This window comes from Bos mutus, chromosome 11, assembly GCF_027580195.1.
Source record: "Bos mutus isolate GX-2022 chromosome 11, NWIPB_WYAK_1.1, whole genome shotgun sequence".
Taxonomy (NCBI): domain Eukaryota; kingdom Metazoa; phylum Chordata; class Mammalia; order Artiodactyla; family Bovidae; genus Bos; species Bos mutus.
The window spans coordinates 6592318-6613692 of NC_091627.1; the positions used below are offsets into that span (position 1 = coordinate 6592318).

Below are 21375 nucleotides of genomic sequence, written 5' to 3' on the forward strand. Positions count from 1 at the left end.
TTTTTTTTCTTATAAAGAGCAAGGTTTTGTTCTCTGACTAATTTCCATCTTCAATCAGCATTGATGCAGCCCACTACAATTTCAAGCTAGACCCGGCTTTCTGAGCCTAGTTTTTATAGTTTCATCATCCTTCCTTCCTTCCTTCCTTCTTTCATTGAATATACTTGATTTACAATGTTGTGTTAGTTTCAGGTATACAGAGCAGTGATTCGATTTTATATATATATATATATTTTTTTTTTCAGATTCTTTTCAGTTATAGGTTATTACAAAATAGTGAGTATAGTTCCCAGTGCCATACAGTAGGTCCTTGTTGTTCGTCTATTTTATATACAGTAGTGCTTAGTTGCTTAGTCGTGTCCGACTCTTTGCGACTCTCAGACACCCATGGACAGAGGTGCCCGGCGGGCGACAGTCCATGGGGATTCTCCAGGCAAGAACACCGGAGTGGGTTGCCACGCCCTCCAGGGGATCTTTCCAACCCAGGGATGAACCCCAGGTCTCCCGCATTTGCAGGTGGATTCTTTGCCTTCCGAGCCACCAGAGCAGCCCTATACAGTAGTGTGTATCTGTTAATCCCAAACTCCTAATTTACCCCACCCTACCCATCACCCTTCATTCTTTTCTTCCTCTACTTAAATATTTGACAATGTCTGTCTGGAGGAGTACCATTAAAAATATCATTTACAGGCAGAAACTTAACACAAATTGTAAAGCAATTTTCCTCCAATTAAAAAATATATATATTAACCATGAAATATTATTTACAAAGTTAGTGTTTTTTTCTTTTTTTTAATGAAAAATAGTGAAAGCTCCTTGAAATGTTTTTTCGTTCAAAATCTTATTCTTTGCTATCTCTTTCACGCAGTCTGTTTGGGGTAGTTACAGATGTCTGTTTTTGTTTGTTTGTTGCTTTTACTGTATCCAAAGGAACAGAGAAGAGGGCAGAGAGTGATTAAGGTGTTCTAAGAACATTGAAATAGGCCGGAAGCTCACTGCAGCTTCTTAAAGCAGTATGTTCCAGAGCAAATTCCCCTGCGAGTCTCATCTGCTTGGTCTCCAGAACAGTCAGAATTTGGGTGCTTTTTCTCACATATGATTTGTTACCTTCTCTTTTCATTTCAGGATGCAGGGTAAAATCACATTACACTTGGCCGAGGGCACCCCTCATTCATTGGCCTGAGTCCTCTGCTTTCTGGGGCCTTTTATTTGTTGTACATCCAGCCAGCACCAGCCTCCTTACTGCCCTTTGTACACAATGTAATTATTGTTAGAAAAATTCCAAGACGCAACTTTTCATGTACTGTGCGCCTTTCCACATTCTTTATGTCAATAACTTTACCCATACTCTGTTGCCTCTTAAACTTCAGCTACAGTTTTTGTTTTTGACTTGAACATGTATTTTCATCTCGTGTTTATGTCCTTACCTTTCATGTTTCCAGAGCACTGGCTGGAAAGAACATGGAGTGATTCTTTAGTATTTTCATTTTCGTAACAGAGAGAGTTCACAACAGTGACTCATTATAGCAAATATACCTAACTTTGTACCTGTTTTTTCTGACATGCTGTAGACTTCCTTGTTTGTTTTTAAATGTTTATTTATTTGGCTACAGTGGGTCTTAGTTGTGGCACGTGGAATCTTCGATCTTCGTTGTGGCATGTGGGTTCTTTCAGTTGCAGCACCCAGAATTTTTAGTGGCGGCTTGCATTATACACCCTTATACCATGCAAACTCTTAGTTGCAGCACGTGGGATCCAGTTCCCTGACCAGAGATCGAACCCACGTCCCCTGCATTGGAAGCACAGAGTCTTAGCTACTGGACAACGAGGGAATCCCTAGACCTGCTTTTTAAGGAGATCTCAAGTTCAGGAACGGAGAAGGCATTGGCACCCCACTCCAGTACTCTTGCCTGGAAAATCCCATGGGTGGAGGATCCTGGTGGGCTGCAGTCCATGGGATCGCAAAGAATCAGACACGACTGAGCGACTTCACTTTCACTTTTTACTTTCATGCATTGGAGAAGGAAATGGCAACCCGCTCCAGTGTTCTTGCCTGGAGAACCCCAGGGGCGGGTGAGCCGGGTGGGCTGCCATCTTATGGGGTCGCACAGAGTCGAACATGACTGAAGCGACTTAGCACCAGCAGCAAGTTCAGGAAAGCCTTTCGTTTTGCATGCATTCCCTTCCTAATTAAAATCTGTTGTACCAACTTGACTGTCCAGCCGTGACCCTGTCACATCAGAGCCCCTATTTTGTCAGTTATGTTACAGGCTGTTGCCTGAGTAGGCATTCTCAACCCAAGGAGCCGCACCACCCCAATTCACTGGACCCATTTCAGAATCAGCAGATGTATATATGGTTTGACAGAATCTGCAAAAATCTGTATTGTCAAAACACAAGGCTATCTGGCTCCTTGAAAGAAACCCTCTAATGCTGTCTCTCACGTTTTATCTACTGTGGACAAACGCTGACGTCACTTTGGGTAATGGTTTTTCATCACTTTCAAGGTTTGACAGCTTTTACGTTGAACCTATATTTTGGGGTATTTCTGCCTTTAATTTAATGTATGAGGACAAGTCTTCCTTTGTCCAAGGAAATGAATTGAAATCTTTGTTAAACATCCAAGAAATAGAGTCGCAGATGGTATTTTGGATGACACATTTTTGTTTATAAAGTTCTATAATTTTTTGTTGTTCTTTCTATAGATGCAACCACTTGAATATTCAGACTCAAGTGGATTTTTAAAAACTTTTTAAGTGAGTTTTTCTTACATTCAGTCTGGGTAAATCTATATCTTCTGACATTTTGTGTGTGTGTGTGTAGTAACTTTTTTAAAAATTTTATTTTTAATGGGAGGGTAATTGCTTTACAATATTGTGTTGGCTTCTGCCGCAGAACAACACGAATCAGCCATAAGTATACATTTGTCCCCTCCCCCTTGAACCTGCCTCCCGCTCCATTCTACCGCTCTAGTTCTCACTGAGTTCCAGGCTGTGTTCCTGTTACACAGTGACTTCCCGTTAGTTGTTTTACACGTGGTAATCTGTATGTTCGATGGCTGCTCTCTCAGTTCATCCCGGCTCTCCTTCCCCTGCTGTGTGCTGTGACCCCTCTCGGTTCTGTGTGTCTGTGTCTCTATTCCTGTCCTGCAAATAGATTCATCAGTACCATTTTTCTAGATTCCATGTATATGCATTAATATATGATATTTGCTTTTCTCTTTCTGACTTATACTTCACTCTATAAAACAGGCTCTAGGTTCATCTACCTCACTGGAACTGACTCAAATGTGTTCCTTTTTATGGCTGAATAATATTCCATTGTATATATATACCACAACTTCATTATCCATTCATCTGTTGGTAGACATCTAGGTTGCTCTGACACTCTTTTAAAAGTTTTTTTATTTTACATTGGAGTATAGGACATTAACAGGGCTTCCCTGGTGACTCGGACGGTAAAGAATCTGCCTGCAATGTAGGAGACCTGGGTTTGATCCCTGGGTCAGGAAGATCCCCTGGAGAAGGGAATGGCTACCCACTCCAGTATTCTTGCCTGGAAAATCCCATGGACAGAGGGGCCTGGGGGGCTTCAGCCCACGGGATCTCAAAGAGTTGGACATGACTGAGCAACTAGGGACTCATACAATAGTAGGTTAACAATGTTGTGTTAGTTTCAGGGATCCAGCAAAATTATTCAGTTACACATATACCTGTATCTGTCTTTTTTCAAATCTCTTCTAACACTTCCCTCAAAGAGAAGAGGACGCCAACACCGGTAATATCATCCCAAGGGATTGTGTTGAAATAGAGCCATTTGGGGCACTTCCCTGGCTGTCCAGTGATTAGGACGCCTAGTTTCCACCACAGGGGGCACACGTTTGATCCCTGGTTGGGGAACTAAGATCGCGTGTGCCCCATGGCACGGCCAAAAGAGAAACAGCCGTTCAGGATCAGGTGCTTCTCAAGGCGCCCAAGTCCTTAGGAAAGCGGGTTTCTTACAGAATTAGAGCACCCTAAAACAGTGTTTTGATACCACATGGAAGTGCCCCACTGACAGGAGGGGATAATTCCCTTTCCTGAGTAAGTAACTTCCGGCAAGGGGATGGATTTCCGCATTTCTGTGTGGAGGAGGGTTGCCTTTGGATACCCTTTCTCCAGTCTGCGCCATTTATACAGAGGTGACTTTGGCAACTTAGTTTCTTATTAGATTGGCTTTGGATGTGTCTGTTTAATATCCTTTTTGATTAGAGGAAGTATCGTGTTAAAAATTGACCTGTACTTTGGAGACAGCTTCACTGTGGCCGATATGGGTCTCTTCATCTTAAATAGTTTTTGTGCTCATAGTTCCTGTGTTAGTTCTTTGGTATAATTTGGAAAAAAAAAAAAAATCCGATTTCAGAAGTCTTCTTGAGTAAGCAAGAATAGTCATTATATCTGACCTAGAGAAACCAGTCTTCACCCTGACTGATGGGTTTATATTGTAGGTCTATGGGAAGGCAAATTTTGTTTGTATTAAACTTTATGATTTGGGGACTTGACTGCAAGGAGATCCAACTAGTCCATTCTGAAGGAAATCAGCCCTGGGATTTCTTTGGAGGGAATGATGCTGAAGCTGAAACTCCAGTACTTTGGCCACCTCATGTGAAGAGCTGACTCATTGGAAAAGACTCTGATGCTGGGAGGGATTGGGGGCAGGAGGAGAAGGGGATGACAGAGGATGAGATGGCTGGATGGCATCACTGACTCGATGGACGTGAGTCTGAGTGAACTCCGGGAGTTGGTGATGGACAGGGAGGCCTGGCGTGCTGCGATTCATGGGGTCTCGAAGAGTCGGACACGACTGAGCAACTGAACTGAACTGACTGAACTGATGGCGGTCCAGTGGTTAAGACTCCACGCTCCCAATGCTAATCCCTGGTCAGGGAACTAAAGTCACGCATACCACATGGTGGAGCCAAAAAAAAAAAAAATAGAAACCCAAAATACAAAAAAATAAATAAACTTCATGATTTTTTAGAACCTCTGATGACGATAACTTCATGACCTAAACCAATGCTAGAGGTCATGCTTATTTCATTGTTCAATCTTCAGTGTATAAAGGAGCTTGATCACAGTCTAGGACGTAAAACCAGACCTGAAAAAAATAATTGTAAAATACTGATTAATACAGTTGCACTTTCCTCATTTGTCTTTTCGGCTTACTCGGCCCCTTGTGGCTGAAAGCTCCTGCCAGGAGCCTTTGGTTCATTAGAATTCAAGGAGCAATGAGAATTCAAGAGAAGGGGGGAGGGGGGGGAGGGGGAAGGGGATTCTGAAAAGGTACCTGTCAGGTTGTAATCAGTTACTTGGACACATCCGTTTGCAGTTCTCTTGGCAAATTTGGAGTTATTTGTTGAGTGTGTATATAGTATACACTTATAAATTAAACATTTTCCATTAGGTCCTACATTATCCGACTTTCTTCGTCTTTGGCAGTATGAAGCTTTCAAGTGAAATTTTAGGGTATGTGTCATATGATAGAGGTTCCTCAAGTGCGTCTCTGAACCTCTGGAGGTTCCAGAAACCCTCTCGTGGAGTGCACGAGGTCAAAACTATTTTCATAATGATACTAAGACATTGTCTTTTTCACCGTGTGGGCATTTGCACTAATGATACAAAAGCAGTGGTGGGTAAGATGACTGGTGGCTTAGCAGGAATCAGGGTGCTGGCTCCAAATTGTGGTAGTGGTTATTGTATTCTCATCATTGCCTGTTTAAAGAAAAAAAAAATCAGTTTTATTTTTAAATGTCTTTGATGAAACAGTAAAGATGAATGATTTTATTAAATTTCAATGTTTGAATATACATCATTCATCTTTTTAATAGTGTGGCAAGATAGGAACCAGAATACTTAAACCAGATATTAAAGTATTAAGTAATTAAACCAGTATATTAAAGTATTAAGAATACTTAATCCAGAATACTTAAGTGATTGTATTTTGAGCTGGACTAGCTGCTTTTATCAGGGGCCTTCCCAGGTAGCTCAGCTGAAAAAGAATCTGCCTGCAATGCAGGAGACCCTAGTTCAACTCCTTGGTTGGGAAATTTCCCTGGAGAAGAGATAGGCTACCCATTCCAGTATTCTTGGACTTCCGTGGTGGCTCAGACAGTAAAGAATCTGCCCTGCAATGAGGGAAACCATGGAAGACCAAATGAAGGAGGGCATGGTAACCCACTCCAGTGCATACTTGCCTGGAGAATCCCCATGGACAGAGGAGCCTGGCGGGCTACACTCCTTGGGGTTGCAAAGAGTCGGACACGACTTGAGTGACTGAGCACAGCTCAGCTGCTTCGGTCATGCTGCTGCTGCTGTTTAGCTCCTACGTCGTGTCTGGCTGTTTGCAACCCCACAGACTGTAGCCCACCAGGCTCCTCTATCCATGGGATTTCCCAGGCAAGAATCCCACAGCAGGTTGCTATTTCCTTTTCCAGGGGATCTTCCCAACCCAGGAAATGAATCTGAGTCTCCTGCATTGGCAGGTGGATGCTTTCCCACTGATCCACCAGGGAAGCCCACTTTTATCATAGGCTATCGTTTTTACTTCAAAGAACAATCAACAGATGAACTCTTGGGCATTTGGCAGACATTTTCTCTAAAGTGAATGAATCAAGCCTGTCACCTCAAGGAAACAACTGACCGTATTTGTAGCTAAAGATAAAATCCCAGCTTTTAAGTGGAAATTAAAGCTTTGGAAAATGTGTCCTTGCCACTGTGACCTGACTGTTGCCACATACTTAAAGACTCATCGGATAAGATCAGTAATGATATAGACGTGTGTTTCTAAAATGGTTTATATTGAAACATGTCGACACTTGGAAGATCTGCATAGTAAGTGAAATAACATTTCCAAATGACCAGAGCATAATGCAGTCATGCCCAGGTAAGAGATCCATTCACAGTGCAAGACAGACTAGTGCATTTTATTGCAACTGGTATGAAAAATTCATTGCCATGGTTTCAAGTTTCACATTCCAGCTAGCCTTTAAGAAACTAGTATTTGTTGAGTTTGGGTATGGTATCCACAATTATCTAGAAAGGACATTGAAATATGCCTCTATTTTCTAACCATTGCATATCTGGGTTAAGTTGTATTTTTTTATATACTTCCACCAAAATAAGGACCCACAACAGACTGAATGTGAAAGAAGATGAGAATCCAGCTGTCTTCTATTAAACCAGACATTAAAGAGATTTGTAGACATGTAAAACAGTACCATACTTCTAATTTTTGTGGGGCGAGGGGGTGTTTTTTTGAAATAAAGTGCCTAAAAATAATATATATAGATATATATATGCTAGGTAAATTAATATACAACAAATTTATTGTTGTCTTTTAAAATTAATTGATATTTTTTAAGTCTTTCAACTTTTAATTTCTGATAGAGTAAATATTGATAGCTATAAAGCAGATAAACAGGAACCTGCCTGGTGGTCCAGTGGGTAAGACTCCTCGCTCCTGATGCAAGGAGTCTGGGTTTGATCCCCAGTCAGGGAACTAGATTTCACATCCTGCAGCAAAAAGGTCCTGTGTGCTGCTGCTAAGACCCAGCACAGCCTCTGTGTGTGTGTACACAGATACACACACACACATGCGTATGTGATAAAATAAGATGAGCAAAGGCTCTTTGGGGTCTTTAATGAATTTTAAGAGGGGAAAGGAGTCTTCAAAACTGCTGCGATGTGACATCAAACAGCAAAGGATACATTTTCTCTCTCTCTTTCTCTCCCTGCCGCTCTTTAAATCAAGTATAATTCACAGAAAATGGAAAGGACTCATTTTTGATCATGGTACCATCTGCAAAGTGGTAAAGGCTATTTTGAAAAATACCACCTACAATATTTGTTCATAAAAGAGTCTTTTTAAGATCTGGAGGGTTTTGGGTTTTTTTTTTTTTTCCCATTAAGTTTTCCACATTTTCATCAAGAATGTAAGCGGGTTGATTGGTTTTTCATCTGTTTTGAATTTTCTTGTAGCTGCTGTCAGAAAGTCCATGTTGCGGCCGTCCATGTGACAGCAACAGTAGAGTCTTGCATCACTGAGGTGTTGTAATATAGCAGAAAAAAGAACTATGCTGTATTCATGAGCAAGTGCTAGTTGGTTACTGAGTCAGGTTTTTTTTTTATTATTATTATTAAGATCTTCTATCCCATTTGGACACTTATTTTAGTAAGTGCTTTATTATAGCTTGCAGAATGGTCTTGAATAGAGATAACTTTATTGAAAACATATTGTTGGTTTGAGGCCAGTAATTTTTAAGGTAGGCTCAATTCAAGTGTAAATTTTTTTTTTTTAAGTTTTTTGATCTCAAAAGCTATTGCTTTATATTGTACGCATTAGTGCTGAAAAGAATTGCAAAATAATATAGTAAGGAAAAGTAGGAGATTTGGTTGTTAGCAGGACAAGGGTGAAATCTAAGAGCAGATGATCTTAGTAAGATTTTGAGGAAACATCTATACCTTTAAAACTAGTAAGGCTGGGGACTTCCCTGATGGTCCAGTGGTTGACTCCATGCTTCCAACGCAGGGGGTGTGGGTTTGATCCCTGGTCAGGGAACTAAGATCCCACATGCCCTGTAGCATGGGTGAAAAAAAAAAAAAAGTAAGGCTCTGGTGGTAGAAATTATACAGAGAGAGGGGTCTCAAATGGAGGGAGGGGTATGAAAAAGAGTTAAATAAATAAGGTCATTGTAAAACTGTATTAACAACGGTTTACTGATTAGCAGAAAGCTTTAAAGTAGCCTTGCTCTGGGAATTCCCTGGTGGTCCAGTGGTTAAGAATCCAGCTTCCAATGAGGGGGACACAGATTTGATCCCTAGTTGGGGAATTAAAATCCCACATGCTGTGGGGTAATTAAGTCCACAAGCCCTGCAACTAGAGAAGCCTTGATGCACCTCGACGAAGACCCAGAGCAGCCAAAATAAAGAAGAAAATAAAACAGCTAATTAAAAATAAAAGAAGCCTCTGAATAACTAGGAACGATTGCAATCATTACTTGAACTGTTTGTATTTTTGTTCTCTGCAGTACTTTAAAGAGATCTACAGTCTTGTTTACACTTTAAATTTGCCTGACCATCCTTGTCCTTAGAGGTAACATAAATAACCTTCTTGAGCAGTGAAGTCTCAGTTTGTGAAATCTATTCTCGGGGACCAGGAATCAGTGAAAGTCTTTAATATTGGTCCTTGATTTTTGGTGGCTCAGCTGATAAAGAATCCGCCTGCAATGAGGGAGACCTGGGTTCGATCCCTGGGTTGGGAAGATCCCCTGGAGAAGGGAAGGCTTCTCCCACTCCAGTATTCTGGCCTGGAGAATTCCACGGACGGTACAGTCCATGGGGTCTCAAAGAGTAGGACACGACTGAGTGACTTTCACTTTCTTTCACTCAGTTTTTTTGTGGTAACAGTAAACATTATTAGGTATGGAGATAAACATTTTACAGTGCTAATTTTCAATTAGAAAACATTCTAGTAAAAGAAAACCTGAATTTCCTTTTTTTTTAAATTAATTCTTTTCGGTTATGCTGGGTCTTCGCTGCTCTGCATGGGCTTCATCTAGCTGGGGAGAGTGGGGGCCACTCTGTTTTGCGCACCAGCTTCTCCTTGTGGCAACTTCTCTTGTTGCAGAGCACAGGTCTAGGTACATGGGCTTCAGTGGTTGCAGCTCACGGGCTCTAGGACACAGGCTCAGTGGTTGTGGAGTTGGCTTAGTTGCCCTGCTGGCATGTGGCATCTTCCCAGACCACGGCTCAAACCCATGTCCCCTGTATTGGCAGGTGGATTCTTATTCACCGTACCCCACCAGGGACGTCCAAGAAAACCTGAATTTCTTACGTCGTTTCTCCAACTGTTGTGTGGGGCCGAGTTCTGCTTCATGGAGAAGACAGGCAGAGGGGCGGCAGTTTGGGGTGAAGTGATTTGTTGAGTTAGGGTTCCATGAAGCAGAACCAAGCAGCCACCCTAGGATTCTCCCCTCCACATCCCTTCCAACTCTCCATCTAATCTGTCATGAAGGCTAGCTGAGTTTGAGCTCAGTGGTGCGAGCCCATGGACTGTAGCCCACCAGGCTTCTCCATCCATGGAATTCTCCAGGCAAGAATACTGGAGTGGGTGGCCATTCCCTTCTCCAGGGGACCTTCCCGACCCAGGGATTGAACCCAGGTCTTCGGCATTGCAGGCAGATTCTTTACCATGTGAACCACCAGGGAAGCCCTTCTAATTGAAGTACAGTTGATTTAGTGTTGTGCCAATCTCTGCAGTATAGCAAAGTGTCTGAGTTATACACATATGTATATTCTTTTCTTATAATCTTTTCAATGCATTTTTAAACATTCTTTTCCATTATGATTTATCCCAGCATTCTGAATATAGTTCCCTGGGCTGTACATTAGGTCCTCGTTCATGCATTCTAAATGTAATCGTTTGCATCCTCGCTGATTCTTTGTTCATGATCTGTAGACTCCTTCCCTCTGCTCCTGGTTTTTTGCCTTTGGATTACTGAACAGTCCCCTGACTTCCAGATCCTGGTGATGCTAAATGTATCTCTGGCAGTGCCCCTCCATTTGTAAGCCGTTCAGTGGCTCACTGGTGCCCACCAGAGAGTCTGAGCACCTTAACTCGGCATTCAAGGCCCTGGGTGATTCAGCCAGGCCCCTCTGGTTCCATCAGCCACTGCCACTCGTTCCCTTGCATCCTACCCCCACCTTGGGCTCTAGCAAGACCAGTCCACCTGATTCCTCTCCCTCCCTTTGCATTAGCTGTGGCTGGAATACCTACCCGTTCTCACTCTTCCAGACTGCTGTTCTCAAGGCACTCGGCACATTGGGGCTATATTTTTATTCTTGGTTCCCCAGCCCCAGTCACCATACCTGCCCCACACGGTAGGCTTGACGCATGGGTGAATGTTGAATAGAGTCCATGTGAGTCATTTTATTTGTTTGAACTCTTATTTTGTAACTCTTCTCTCTCCCATTTCTTTGCCCCAAATTTCAGTGAGCTTATGTTGAAAGTTAACTCGCAAATGACCCTTAAGGGGCTAAGAGTATGGCTGAGTTAACTCGGGAGTGTGTTTCATGTCTCAGTTTTTGGTATCTGCAGAAGACACTCTGCTTTGCGCCAATACATTAAATATATCCAAACACCACGTTTCTAAACAGAAATAGGGAACGTGAACGGATGGGTCAGAGTTCAATATCTCAGGCAGTTTTCAAACCAAATTTGGTAATGTTGATTTAAAATTGCTCAACGAAAAAGCACCCAAGTACAATCATGGAAAATGTTAGAACTGCTTTCTACGTACTGATATATTGTTGAGAGAACTGTGCACTGAAGTTATGTTAATCACAGAGAAAGATTACAAGCTCTGCCTTTGTTTTTTTTTTTATTAACAGGATCAATTTGACAACTTAGAAAAACACACACAGTGGGGAATTGATATTCTTGAGAAATACATCAAATTTGTTAAGGAGAGGACAGAGATTGAACTCAGCTATGCAAAGCAACTCAGGTAAGTTGATATTGAGAAAGGTTGTTTGTTAACTGCAGAATGAATGTAAGGGTCATTTATATCCTCATTTTATACCATAAATGTGTAAGCCTTTAAATATTGATTTTCCCCTTTCAGGAAAGCTTATATTTCAGTGAAAGCAATTTTTTTCATATAGAAAATTATTTTTCAGAGCACAGTAAACAGAAAAACCAAATTATTGCTTTTATACTCTGTTGCTTAAAAGGTCAGCAGCTGAATTTTTGAGCAGCTTTTTTCTTCCCCCAGAAAACTTTATCTGAAGCATAACAACAGAGAAGTACACATATCACAAGTGTATGACTCCAGAAGTTTTCAGAGTGAATACAATTATGTGATCGGCACCCAAGTCAAGAAACAGAAAATTACCAGCCTCAGTGTCCACTCCCCCGGTTCCTTCTGGTTCATGCCCCTCCCCTGCCCCCGTGGTTGACCACTCTGCTGATCTCTGGCCGCATGGATTGGTCTGGCCTGTTTTTGAAGCTTTGGTGAATGTTATCATTTATTATGCACCGTTTGTATGTGGTTTCCTTTGTCCCTCATTAGGTCTATGAGATTCATTCATGTTACATGTTGTGGTGCTTTTTATTTTGGTTGATGAGTGTGCCAAAGCTTGTCCAGTCTGCTGTCACTAGGCTATTGCTTGTTTCCAACTGGGGGCTGTAAAGTACATGTCTAGGAGTGGAATTCCTGGGTCTTAGGCTTTGTGTATGTTTAGATTTAGCAGATGGAGTCAGTTTTCCAGAGAGCTCGTCTGGTTCATCTTCCCTCCAGCAGCAGCTGAGAGGTCCTCAGGCAGCCCTTCTTACAACTCCAAGGACAAAATTATCCAAGAAGTTTGTGTTCTTACATAAAATATTTAAAAGTTGCTGGCAGAACTAAGCTTGAAGTGGCAAGATCTTTAATGACTTCTTGTTTGGTTGGTTTGTGCAGATTGTGAGTATCTAGATGACTTTCGATTTAGAAACATTTCATTTTAATCCAAAGACCATCTGGACAAGGTGAATGTCATGTATCTTTGAAAGAATCATCTTAGAGAGCTCCTGATGTCATTTAATAAGCACCTAAGTGGTACATACGGTGCACTTCATGGATGATAAGTTTTGTTTCCATTGAGCAAATAAAATACAATATATATTGCTCAATGAAATAATTTTTATAAAGAATTTTTATAAATTTACTATTTATTTGCTTAATAGTACAGCTGGGAAAGAGTGCAGACAACAGGAGACAGGGGCGGCAGAAGATGAGATGGTGAGATAGCATCACCGGCTCAATGGACATGAATTTGAGCAAACTGTGGGAGGTAGTGGAGGACAGAGGAGCCTGGCGTGCTGCAGTCCATGGGGTCATGGAGTTGGACATGACATAGCGACTGAGCAGCAGCAACAACAAATTTCTTTAGTAATAAATATATTATTTAATAATAATTTGATAATTTATTTACTATGAATTAAATTGTCTTTAATTTTGCTGAATAAAATTTAAGTAAAATTAAATTTCCTCAATAAGAATTTCATAAATAAACTTATTTTTATAAATGAATTCTATTGCAGATGAACTTCTGATGCCTTATATGTGCATCAGCCTCATTAGCAGTTGAAAGCTTCATAACTGACAGTGTGAGTGGCCAGCGAGCTGCTCCGTGTTGATTATTTAAACATTGCACCGTCATAAAATGTTGTCTTTCCTGTGGAGATGGGTTGCGCAACAGCTTTAGCCAAAGTGTGCTGCGCTGTGCTTGGTCTCCCCTAAAGGATTTCCCTGCCTCCATTGACTTTCTGTCTTGGCGTCATCTCCTCTTTCCTGGAGCCTCCGCCACTGCCTTGATTTGCTTGGGAGGTTTGTCATCCAATGTCGTGAAGTCTGTCCTCGGCAAGCTTCTCCGTCAGTTCTGTGTCAGGACAGAAAGGCACTGCTTTTGCTGCCCTCTGGGCAGCACCTGTCTCCCGGCCCTTTCTCATGACTCTGTGAGCGAGGATTTAGGTAACAAAACTGGAGGCTATTGGAAAAGACTCCCAATTCCAGCAGTAGGTTTGGGGTAACATTTAATAGCTCTCTCCATTGACCATTTCCCCCTGTTTCAGATCTAGAATAGCAGTGTTACTGCTGTGGCTGTTATCTCTTGGGAAGTCCTTTTCCTGAGATGTAAATGTTAACATTTGTTTCACTCCATCCCTGCAAAGTATCTAAATTTGTGCTTATGGGTGTGTGCTTAGTCGCTTAGTCATGTCCGACTCTTTTCGACCCTATGGACTGTAGCCCACCAGGCTCCTCTGTCCATGGGGAATCTCCAGGCAAGAATACTGGAGTGGGTTGCCATGCCCTCCTCCAGGGGATCTTCCCAACCCAGGGATCGAACCCCAGGTCTCCTACACTGTAGACGGATTCTTTACCCTCTGAGCCACCAGGAAAGTCCTATGCTTATGGGAGAGGTTGACAAAAACAGATAATGAGTAATTGAACCTTGCCTTCAAGACAATTACTAATCCTCTGAAAGTGTCTTCTAATCTTTAAGACTGAGATCTGGGCAGGGCCCTTGGCGCTGAGGAGTAATCAGACTGTCTTTTGTTGATCTGCTTTTCCATTTGCCTGAGTTCTTCATGGCTTCTCTTGCCACACACCCCAACATCTCCTTCCTACTATCTTCACTGCTTGCTTCCCGCTTCCCTGAGAAAATCGAAGCAGTCCAAGGAAAACATCCTTAGAGTTTCACACTCTGTAACCCACCTGTCCGAATCTGTTCCCATACCTGATGCTCCTGTCTGAATCCCAGCCCACCTCTTACACCCTGGCCCTTCCCAGAACTCGATTCCACTAGTTTTTCCTCCATCTCCATGTAATCAGTGCTTCACTTTCTATTAGATGATCCCCATCTGCACAAAAACGCACCGTCTCCCGTCGTTGAAAATCCACAAAGAAAACAAAACTTTTGAGCTCACCCCTCCTCTCCTTATTGAGCTCACCTGTGTGAACTGCTCCTAGGGGTGCCCGTGACCTTCATCCTGCCCCAGCCAGTTGCCTGTCCTCAGTCCTCACCATCCTTGACCCCTCAGCAGCTTTGATGGGGTGGATGCTGCCTCTTCGAAAACACTTCCCTCACTTGGCATCTGAAACCCCTATCTCTAGGCTTCCTTCCTATCTCACCGAAAGCTCTTTGGAAGGCTCTGCTCAGGCTCCCTAGAGGTTCCTCGTCTCCTCCCGCCCCTTCACCCCAATCTGTCCCAGTGCCCAACTCCCGGTCATCTTTTCTTATCAGTCTATGCTCTCCTGGTGATCTTGTCTGTCTCCTGGCTTTCAGGATGGTCTCTATGGCAACAGATATGTGTCTCCAAGCTAGACCTCTGTCCTGAACTCCAGAAGCAGGTTGCTCAGAATCTCCGTTTGGATGTCTAGAAAACATCTCACATGTAACGTATCTGAAAAGGCATCTCTCCGCTCAAAATCTGCATCCCTGCAGCCCAGTTCTCCCTCTCCCCACTGCCCCGCAACTCAAGTTTCCCTCAGAGTAAATCCTAAATCCTTACGGTGGATGTCCTACAAAGCGAACACAAACGGTCTCCCTCCCTCTCTTACATCATCTCTCCCTTCGTATCTCTGCTCTAACCATCCCCGCCTCCTTGTTCAATCTTGTGCGCGCCAGGCCTGCTCTCGCCACAGGGATGCTGCATGGCCGTTCATATGGATCACATAGAGGTTTATCTCCCGGGATCCACGTGGCCAACTGCCTCACCTCCTTCAAGTCTTTGCTCTAATGTCGCCTGCACAGTGAGGGTCTCCCTGCCTCCCTGCTGTACTTTCTGGTTTTTCCAAAGTGCTGATAACTTTCTAATATTGTATAATTTTCTTATATACTGTTCATCATTGCCTTCCACTTCTGCTAGAATATAAACCTCTCAAGGGCAGGGCTCCTTGAGTTGTGTTGACTGATGAATCCCCATAGTACGGAACAGTGACTGGCACATACTAGGGACTTAGTAAATAGTTGTAGAAAGAGTGAATCAATGGGAACAGGTCTGCAATATTTGGTCAACACTGTTTCAAGGAGAATTGCGTGTTGTCACAGGCCTATAAGAGCTGATGAGGCTTTAGCAACAAATAGAACAACTAACAATATGTCGGTAGGGTTAGGGGAGGGGATTCTAGTGAAAGAGACATCGGAAGTGCCAGAGCCTGAGGGATTCATCTTCGCACTATGGAAAACAGACCGCAGGCAAATGAACAAGGCCGTAAATCACTTAAAGATAGCATTTTATCACCTTGAATAAGTAAAACCAGTGATGCATTAAAGCTTGATGTGGGGCAAGGGTTACTTAGTCACACCGGCCAGGGAAAATCCATAGCTTGAGAACTGACAGACAGCAAGCAAGGGTCTGAGAGTCGTTCTTCCAGGCCAAGGAGTCAGCAAGTGCAGAGCTCCTAAAGTGGTGACAAGTTCGAGGAATGAAAAGTTCCAGCCAGTGTGACTGGAGCATATTCAACAAAGACTTGCTTGAAATATCAGTATGATGTTGAAAAACATCACTTTTTTGGGGAGATATCTGTCGTTAATTCTTTTCTGCATTAGAAGAAAAAAAACGCTAACTTATTTTAGATGTAGAAGATGATAATTAAGGCTTTGGTTTCTGTAGGTCAGTGGTTAACAAACTATTGGCCACCTCTGTGGCCCAATCCATCACTGCCTGGTTTTATAAATAAAGTTTTATTGGAACACAGGCACATCCATTCATTTATGTATTGTCTGTGGCTGTTTTTGCAAAAAATAATGGCAGTGGAATAGTGCAACAGAGACCACATGACCATGACCTGCTTGCAAGTCTGAAATATTTAGTGTCTGGTCCTTGCTAAGCTTGCTTATGTACGTGTTCAGTTCAGTTCGGTCGCTCAGTCGCGTCCGACTCTTTTCGACCCCATGAATCACAGCACGCCAGGCCTCCCTGTCCATCACCAACTCCCGGAGTTCACCCAGACTCACGTCCATCGAGTCAGTGATGCCATCCAGCCATCTCATCCTCTGTCGTCCCCTTCTCAAATGTAAATATAAATATAAATATATATATATATATATGCTTATATAAGCTTGCTGACACCTACTATAGTTACACTCCATTCAAGGCATGTGTGCATGAGTGCTCTGTCGCTTCAGATATGCCTGACTCTTTGCAACCCTATGTACTATAGCCCACCAGGCTCCTTTGTCCATGGGATTCTCCAGGCAAGAATACTGGAGTGGGTTGCCATGCCCTCCTCCAGGGGATCTTCCTGACCCAGGGATTGAACCCATGTCTCCTGTATTGTAAGCAGATTCTTCACTGCTGAGCCACCGGGGAATCCCCTCCATTCAAGGCAGGGTTAAATTCTGAATATAATCTTAAAATATGTTATATGACCTATATAAGAGAACCAAATATTGATTGCCCCTTAGCAACTGTTTCTTAAAACAAAACAAAACAAAACACTGACTTATTTGTTATGACCAGGTAATGAACTCATATGACTGAAACTTCTAATCCTTGCTTCCCTGAAGTTCAGGGTGGCCTTGCCTTTCTGCATCCTGCAGATTATTCTAGAAGTTCATGTTTATCTTTTATAACTATACAGTGTTGTACTGGATTGGTGGATAGTTGATTGTTTCCAGCTGTTTGCAACTCTGAACAAAGTTGCGATGGATAACTTTGAATGAAACACTTGGGCAAACATGTCTAGAGAATAAGTTACTAAAAGAAGCACTTTGGTTCTGGTAAAATTTGCTAAGTGGCCCTTCTTGGAAACTGTAACATTATTACCATCCAAGAGTGCATGGCACTGCTCCCCACCTTGACCCTCAGTACTTCTTGTTACCCGTCTTTTTTAAATCTTTGCTAATTTGATAAGTAAATATTGCTAGATCTGACCAGTAATTTATGTTTTTCTTCGTAAGAATGAGGTTGAGTATGTTTTTATGCATTGGAGTCATTTGTACTTTCTTATTGAGCCATTCTTATCCTGGTCATTTGTTTTTTGTTTTTTTTAATTGGAGCCCATTGTAAATAAAAGGAAACTGTCAAAGTCATTTTATAAAATATACTGCACATTGTATATACAAGGTATTGAATTTAAATTTACTTGAACAGTTAGCAAGATATTAAAGGGAAACTTGAAGGATTTACTGAGCTTGAAATATTAAATTCTTATAAGATTTAGCAAAAAAAAAAAAAATGCAGGTTGTCATTGCTGTTTGGTGGGGTTTTTTGTGTGTGTTTTTGTTGTTGTTTGTTTTGTTTTTAACTCATGTTGTAATTTTAAACAGTCTCAGTTGACTCACTGCTAGGAAAGATAAAGAAGAGAGTATTTACATCTTTTACTTCCTCTCCTAGTTGAGTTATATAACTTGGTTTATAAAATGAGTCTCACAGTTAGTTTGTCTTAATTACAGATAAATGTTCATCAGCATTCCTTCTACCACAGCCTCTGCACTTGTTTGTTGGCATCAAGAAAAATAGGGATATTTTACCCGTGATGGGAACTTTTGGCATGCTCCTCGAGTTCTTTCTTGTTTGAGAATACCACTCTACAGTCATCCCCCAGTGTCTGTGAACATCGGTTCCAGGAACCACCTCCTCAGATACGGAGATTTGAAGATGCTCAAGTTGCTTTATATAGCAAGACATAGTATTTGTGTATAACCCTCACACATCCTTCCAAATATTTAAATCATCTCTAGACTCCTTATAATACCTCATACAATGTAAATACTGTGTCAACTGTTGCCAGCGTGAAGCAAATTCAAATTTTGCTTTGGGGAACTTTCTGGAACTCCCCCCTCCCCTCTAATATTTTTCATCTGCAGTTCATTGACTCCATGGATGTGGACCCCAGAGATATGGAGGATAGACTGCACCTAACAACAATTTGACTTAAATTATTCTGTGGTCATTCTTTCTCTCCAAACCTTGTTGTTGCTACATTGTCTTCTGGTGTAAAAGTCTAGGGGCAGCCCAATATTTATTCTAACCTTTTTGTGCCACTTAGCAGTTTGGTAACTTTTCCAAGCAATGCTTTGTGGTTGATCCCTCTTTATCAATTTTCCTTACTTTCAATTGCAAAGTCAGTTGTTTATTTCATACCCTCATATATTTTCTTCCAGATTGGGTTTTTCTCTGTCATTTTCTTCCTCCCTTGTCTTCTGTATTACATTGCATCTTTTCACCTTGCTTGTATTTAATGCAGGCAGTTTGGTGAAGTGCTTAAAAGGAACAGACTCTAGAGCATCGGGCCCCAACCTTTCTGGCACACCAGTTTCACGGAAGACAGTTTTTCCACAGACTGGGGTGCGGGAGGGACGGTCTCGGGTATTCAAGTGTGTTGTATTTATTGTGCACTGTGTTTCTATTATCATTACATCAGCTCCACCTTGGATCATCAGGCATCAGATCCTGGAGGTGGGGGACCCCGCTCTAGAGTCTTAGTGTCCGGAATGTTCTTCCACTTAACAGTAATAATGATTGGGGGCAAATTACTCTATGTGCTTTGTCTTTTTTCATCTGTAATATGTGAGTAATAAGGATGATGATCTTTCCTGCCTTACGAGGTTGTTGAGGGGTCTTAATGAGATAAAGCATGTAAGTGTCTTAGGTTGATGTCTGAGCATGTTTTTGGTATTAACAAGCGTCACCAGCGCTCCTGTTTGATCTGATAGAATGTGAACAATCGTTGCTGTGCTTCTGGAACCACTGGTCTTGCCTTGTCTCCATTACAGGGTAAGGGTAGGGGAAAGTGTTACCAGATCAGGTTCGTTGGCCAACACGCGGTAAACCAAACACTGAGACACCGAGGTTTGCAGCAGAGAAAGGGTTCATTCACAAGGCTGCCAAGGGAGGAGGCAGGAGAACGAGTCCCAGATCAGCCTCCTGGAAGGCGAGGGGCTTGGGATATTTATTAAAGAAGCAGGGTGGTGGTTGGCCTTAGGTGTGGAGAACGATGATTGCAGGCAGGATGAGGTCATCCGTTTTCTGTGCAGGTGTACCTGAGTTGCCTGCTTCTTTGTGGGATGCATGTTCCAAAATGGAGGTGCTTAGCATGATCTGAGGGTGGAGTTTCTGACCCTCTGCCATCAAAAGGCCATTCACTGGACACCTGTGCAGCTCCAGGTTTAGGTGGGGCTTCCTTGATGGCTCAGATGGTAAAGAATCTACCTGCAGTGCAGGAGACCTGGGTTTGATTCCCGGGTCGGGAAGATCCCCTGGAGAAGAGTATGGCTACCCACTCCAGCATTCTTGCCTGGAGAATTCCATGGTCAGAGGAGCTTGGTGGATTACAGTCCATGGGGTCTCAAAAAGTCATACATGACTGAGCAACTAAGACACAAAACCAGTGTTAGTTGGCTTGAACTTGAGCTCAACACAGCTGACTCCAGGTTCCCAGGCAAACATCTTACTGTTTCGGCTGTGTAATGCCTGGAAGACAAGCAAGGCTTTTGTAGCAAGAAAGCAAGCTTGAATGGTGAAGGCAGGTTACAAGCAGAGGGGTTTTGAACAAACTGGAAGGCAAGCTCAAGAATTCGTGTTAATCACCAGTTTCAGTTAACCCCATGGGGCGCCTGACTTTGTACCTCTTGTCTTTGAGACTCTGAGTTTCATTGTCTCTTCTGAAACTTTGTTAGTGTTTCTATTTTGACATTCACTCCATTAGGTCACAAGCATTCACTCCTATTCCTTGGGGGTCCTTAGGTTTGGGGTGATCTCCCCCAGGCATTCAGCTTGCGGCCCTGAGAAGTGGAAACCCAGGGGGCCAGCCCCGGCCCCTGCCAAGTCCTGGAATCTGGATGCTCAGTCTGCCTGTCTCCATCTCGGAGCTTATCTGTCTCTGTTCCCTGAGTGCTGGCTCACCCCTCATTTAACTTCTGTCTGACTCGATTTTCAGTCAGTCCATGTTCCGCGGACTTATTTCCCTTCCAGTGACTGTGAGGGAGGGGTCAAGCATCTGTTGTACACTGTTCTAGAACCTTCCATCTCTCACATGGGTCACCGCTTCTCAAAGTGTGTAGACTGAGGTTATGTGCCTTTCTTCATTGGTTTATTTTCTGCTCTGGAAAATTTCCTGGCTTTTATTTTACCTCTTGTTGGAAAAAAGCACAATTCTCTGATGAGATTTTATTTTGCCATCTTTATCTGGAAATCTGCGGTGAGCTTTTAAAAGTATGAAAGAAAGATAGAAAAAAAAAATTTCCTGGGTCCAACCCTAGACCTTCCGTTTCAGAGGATCTGAAATGGAGCCTAAGCATCTCCTTTTAAAAGCCTCCTGGCAGCTCTTAGGAACAACCAAATTTAAGTCTAGTATTTTTATTAAAAGAAGTGTATTTTCCTCCTACCTTTTAATTAGCCTATCTGAAGAGCAAATATATAAAACACTTGTTTCTCAGAAAGATCCCATAAATTTAAATTTGCTTTTGGTGGTTTATTTGCTTGCTTATTTTTATAATAACTTCATACACATAGGGCAAGAAAGCCCATCTCGAGAGAATGGAAAGGCTCTTTTTTTTTTTTTTTTTTTTTTTTGTAGTGGCCCCTGACAGAAGTATCTTTGGATCTGAAGTTCTCTTCTAGACCTCTTAAGGTTTTAGTTTTCTGTTAGCATTTATAGAGTAAATTATTCATTGATGTTTTTAAGAAGCATTTGAATGCTATATATGTGTAACACTGTCAAAGTGATACTCATGCACAGAAGTGGACCATCTTTACTGCAGATCTTCCACAACAGGTCTTTAATCCTGTTTGGGGTTTGACTGGGAAAACGGAACTATAAAAAGTGCTGGTTTCTCCTGGATCTCTTCAAGC

At 42.3% G+C, this 21375-nt stretch overlaps 1 protein-coding gene across 7 annotated transcripts in view; it reads left to right on the forward strand.

Annotated features, from left to right (window-relative positions):
• Positions 1 to 21375, forward strand: part of FNBP1 (formin binding protein 1) — a 132511-nt gene that overhangs the window by 32638 nt on the left and 78498 nt on the right. For all 7 annotated transcript variants that reach the window (XM_070378845.1, XM_070378843.1, XM_070378844.1 and 4 more), the window contains exon 2: positions 11427 to 11542. In XM_070378845.1, the coding sequence (XP_070234946.1) occupies positions 11427 to 11542 (116 nt within the window). The remainder of the gene's footprint in view (positions 1 to 11426; positions 11543 to 21375) is intronic.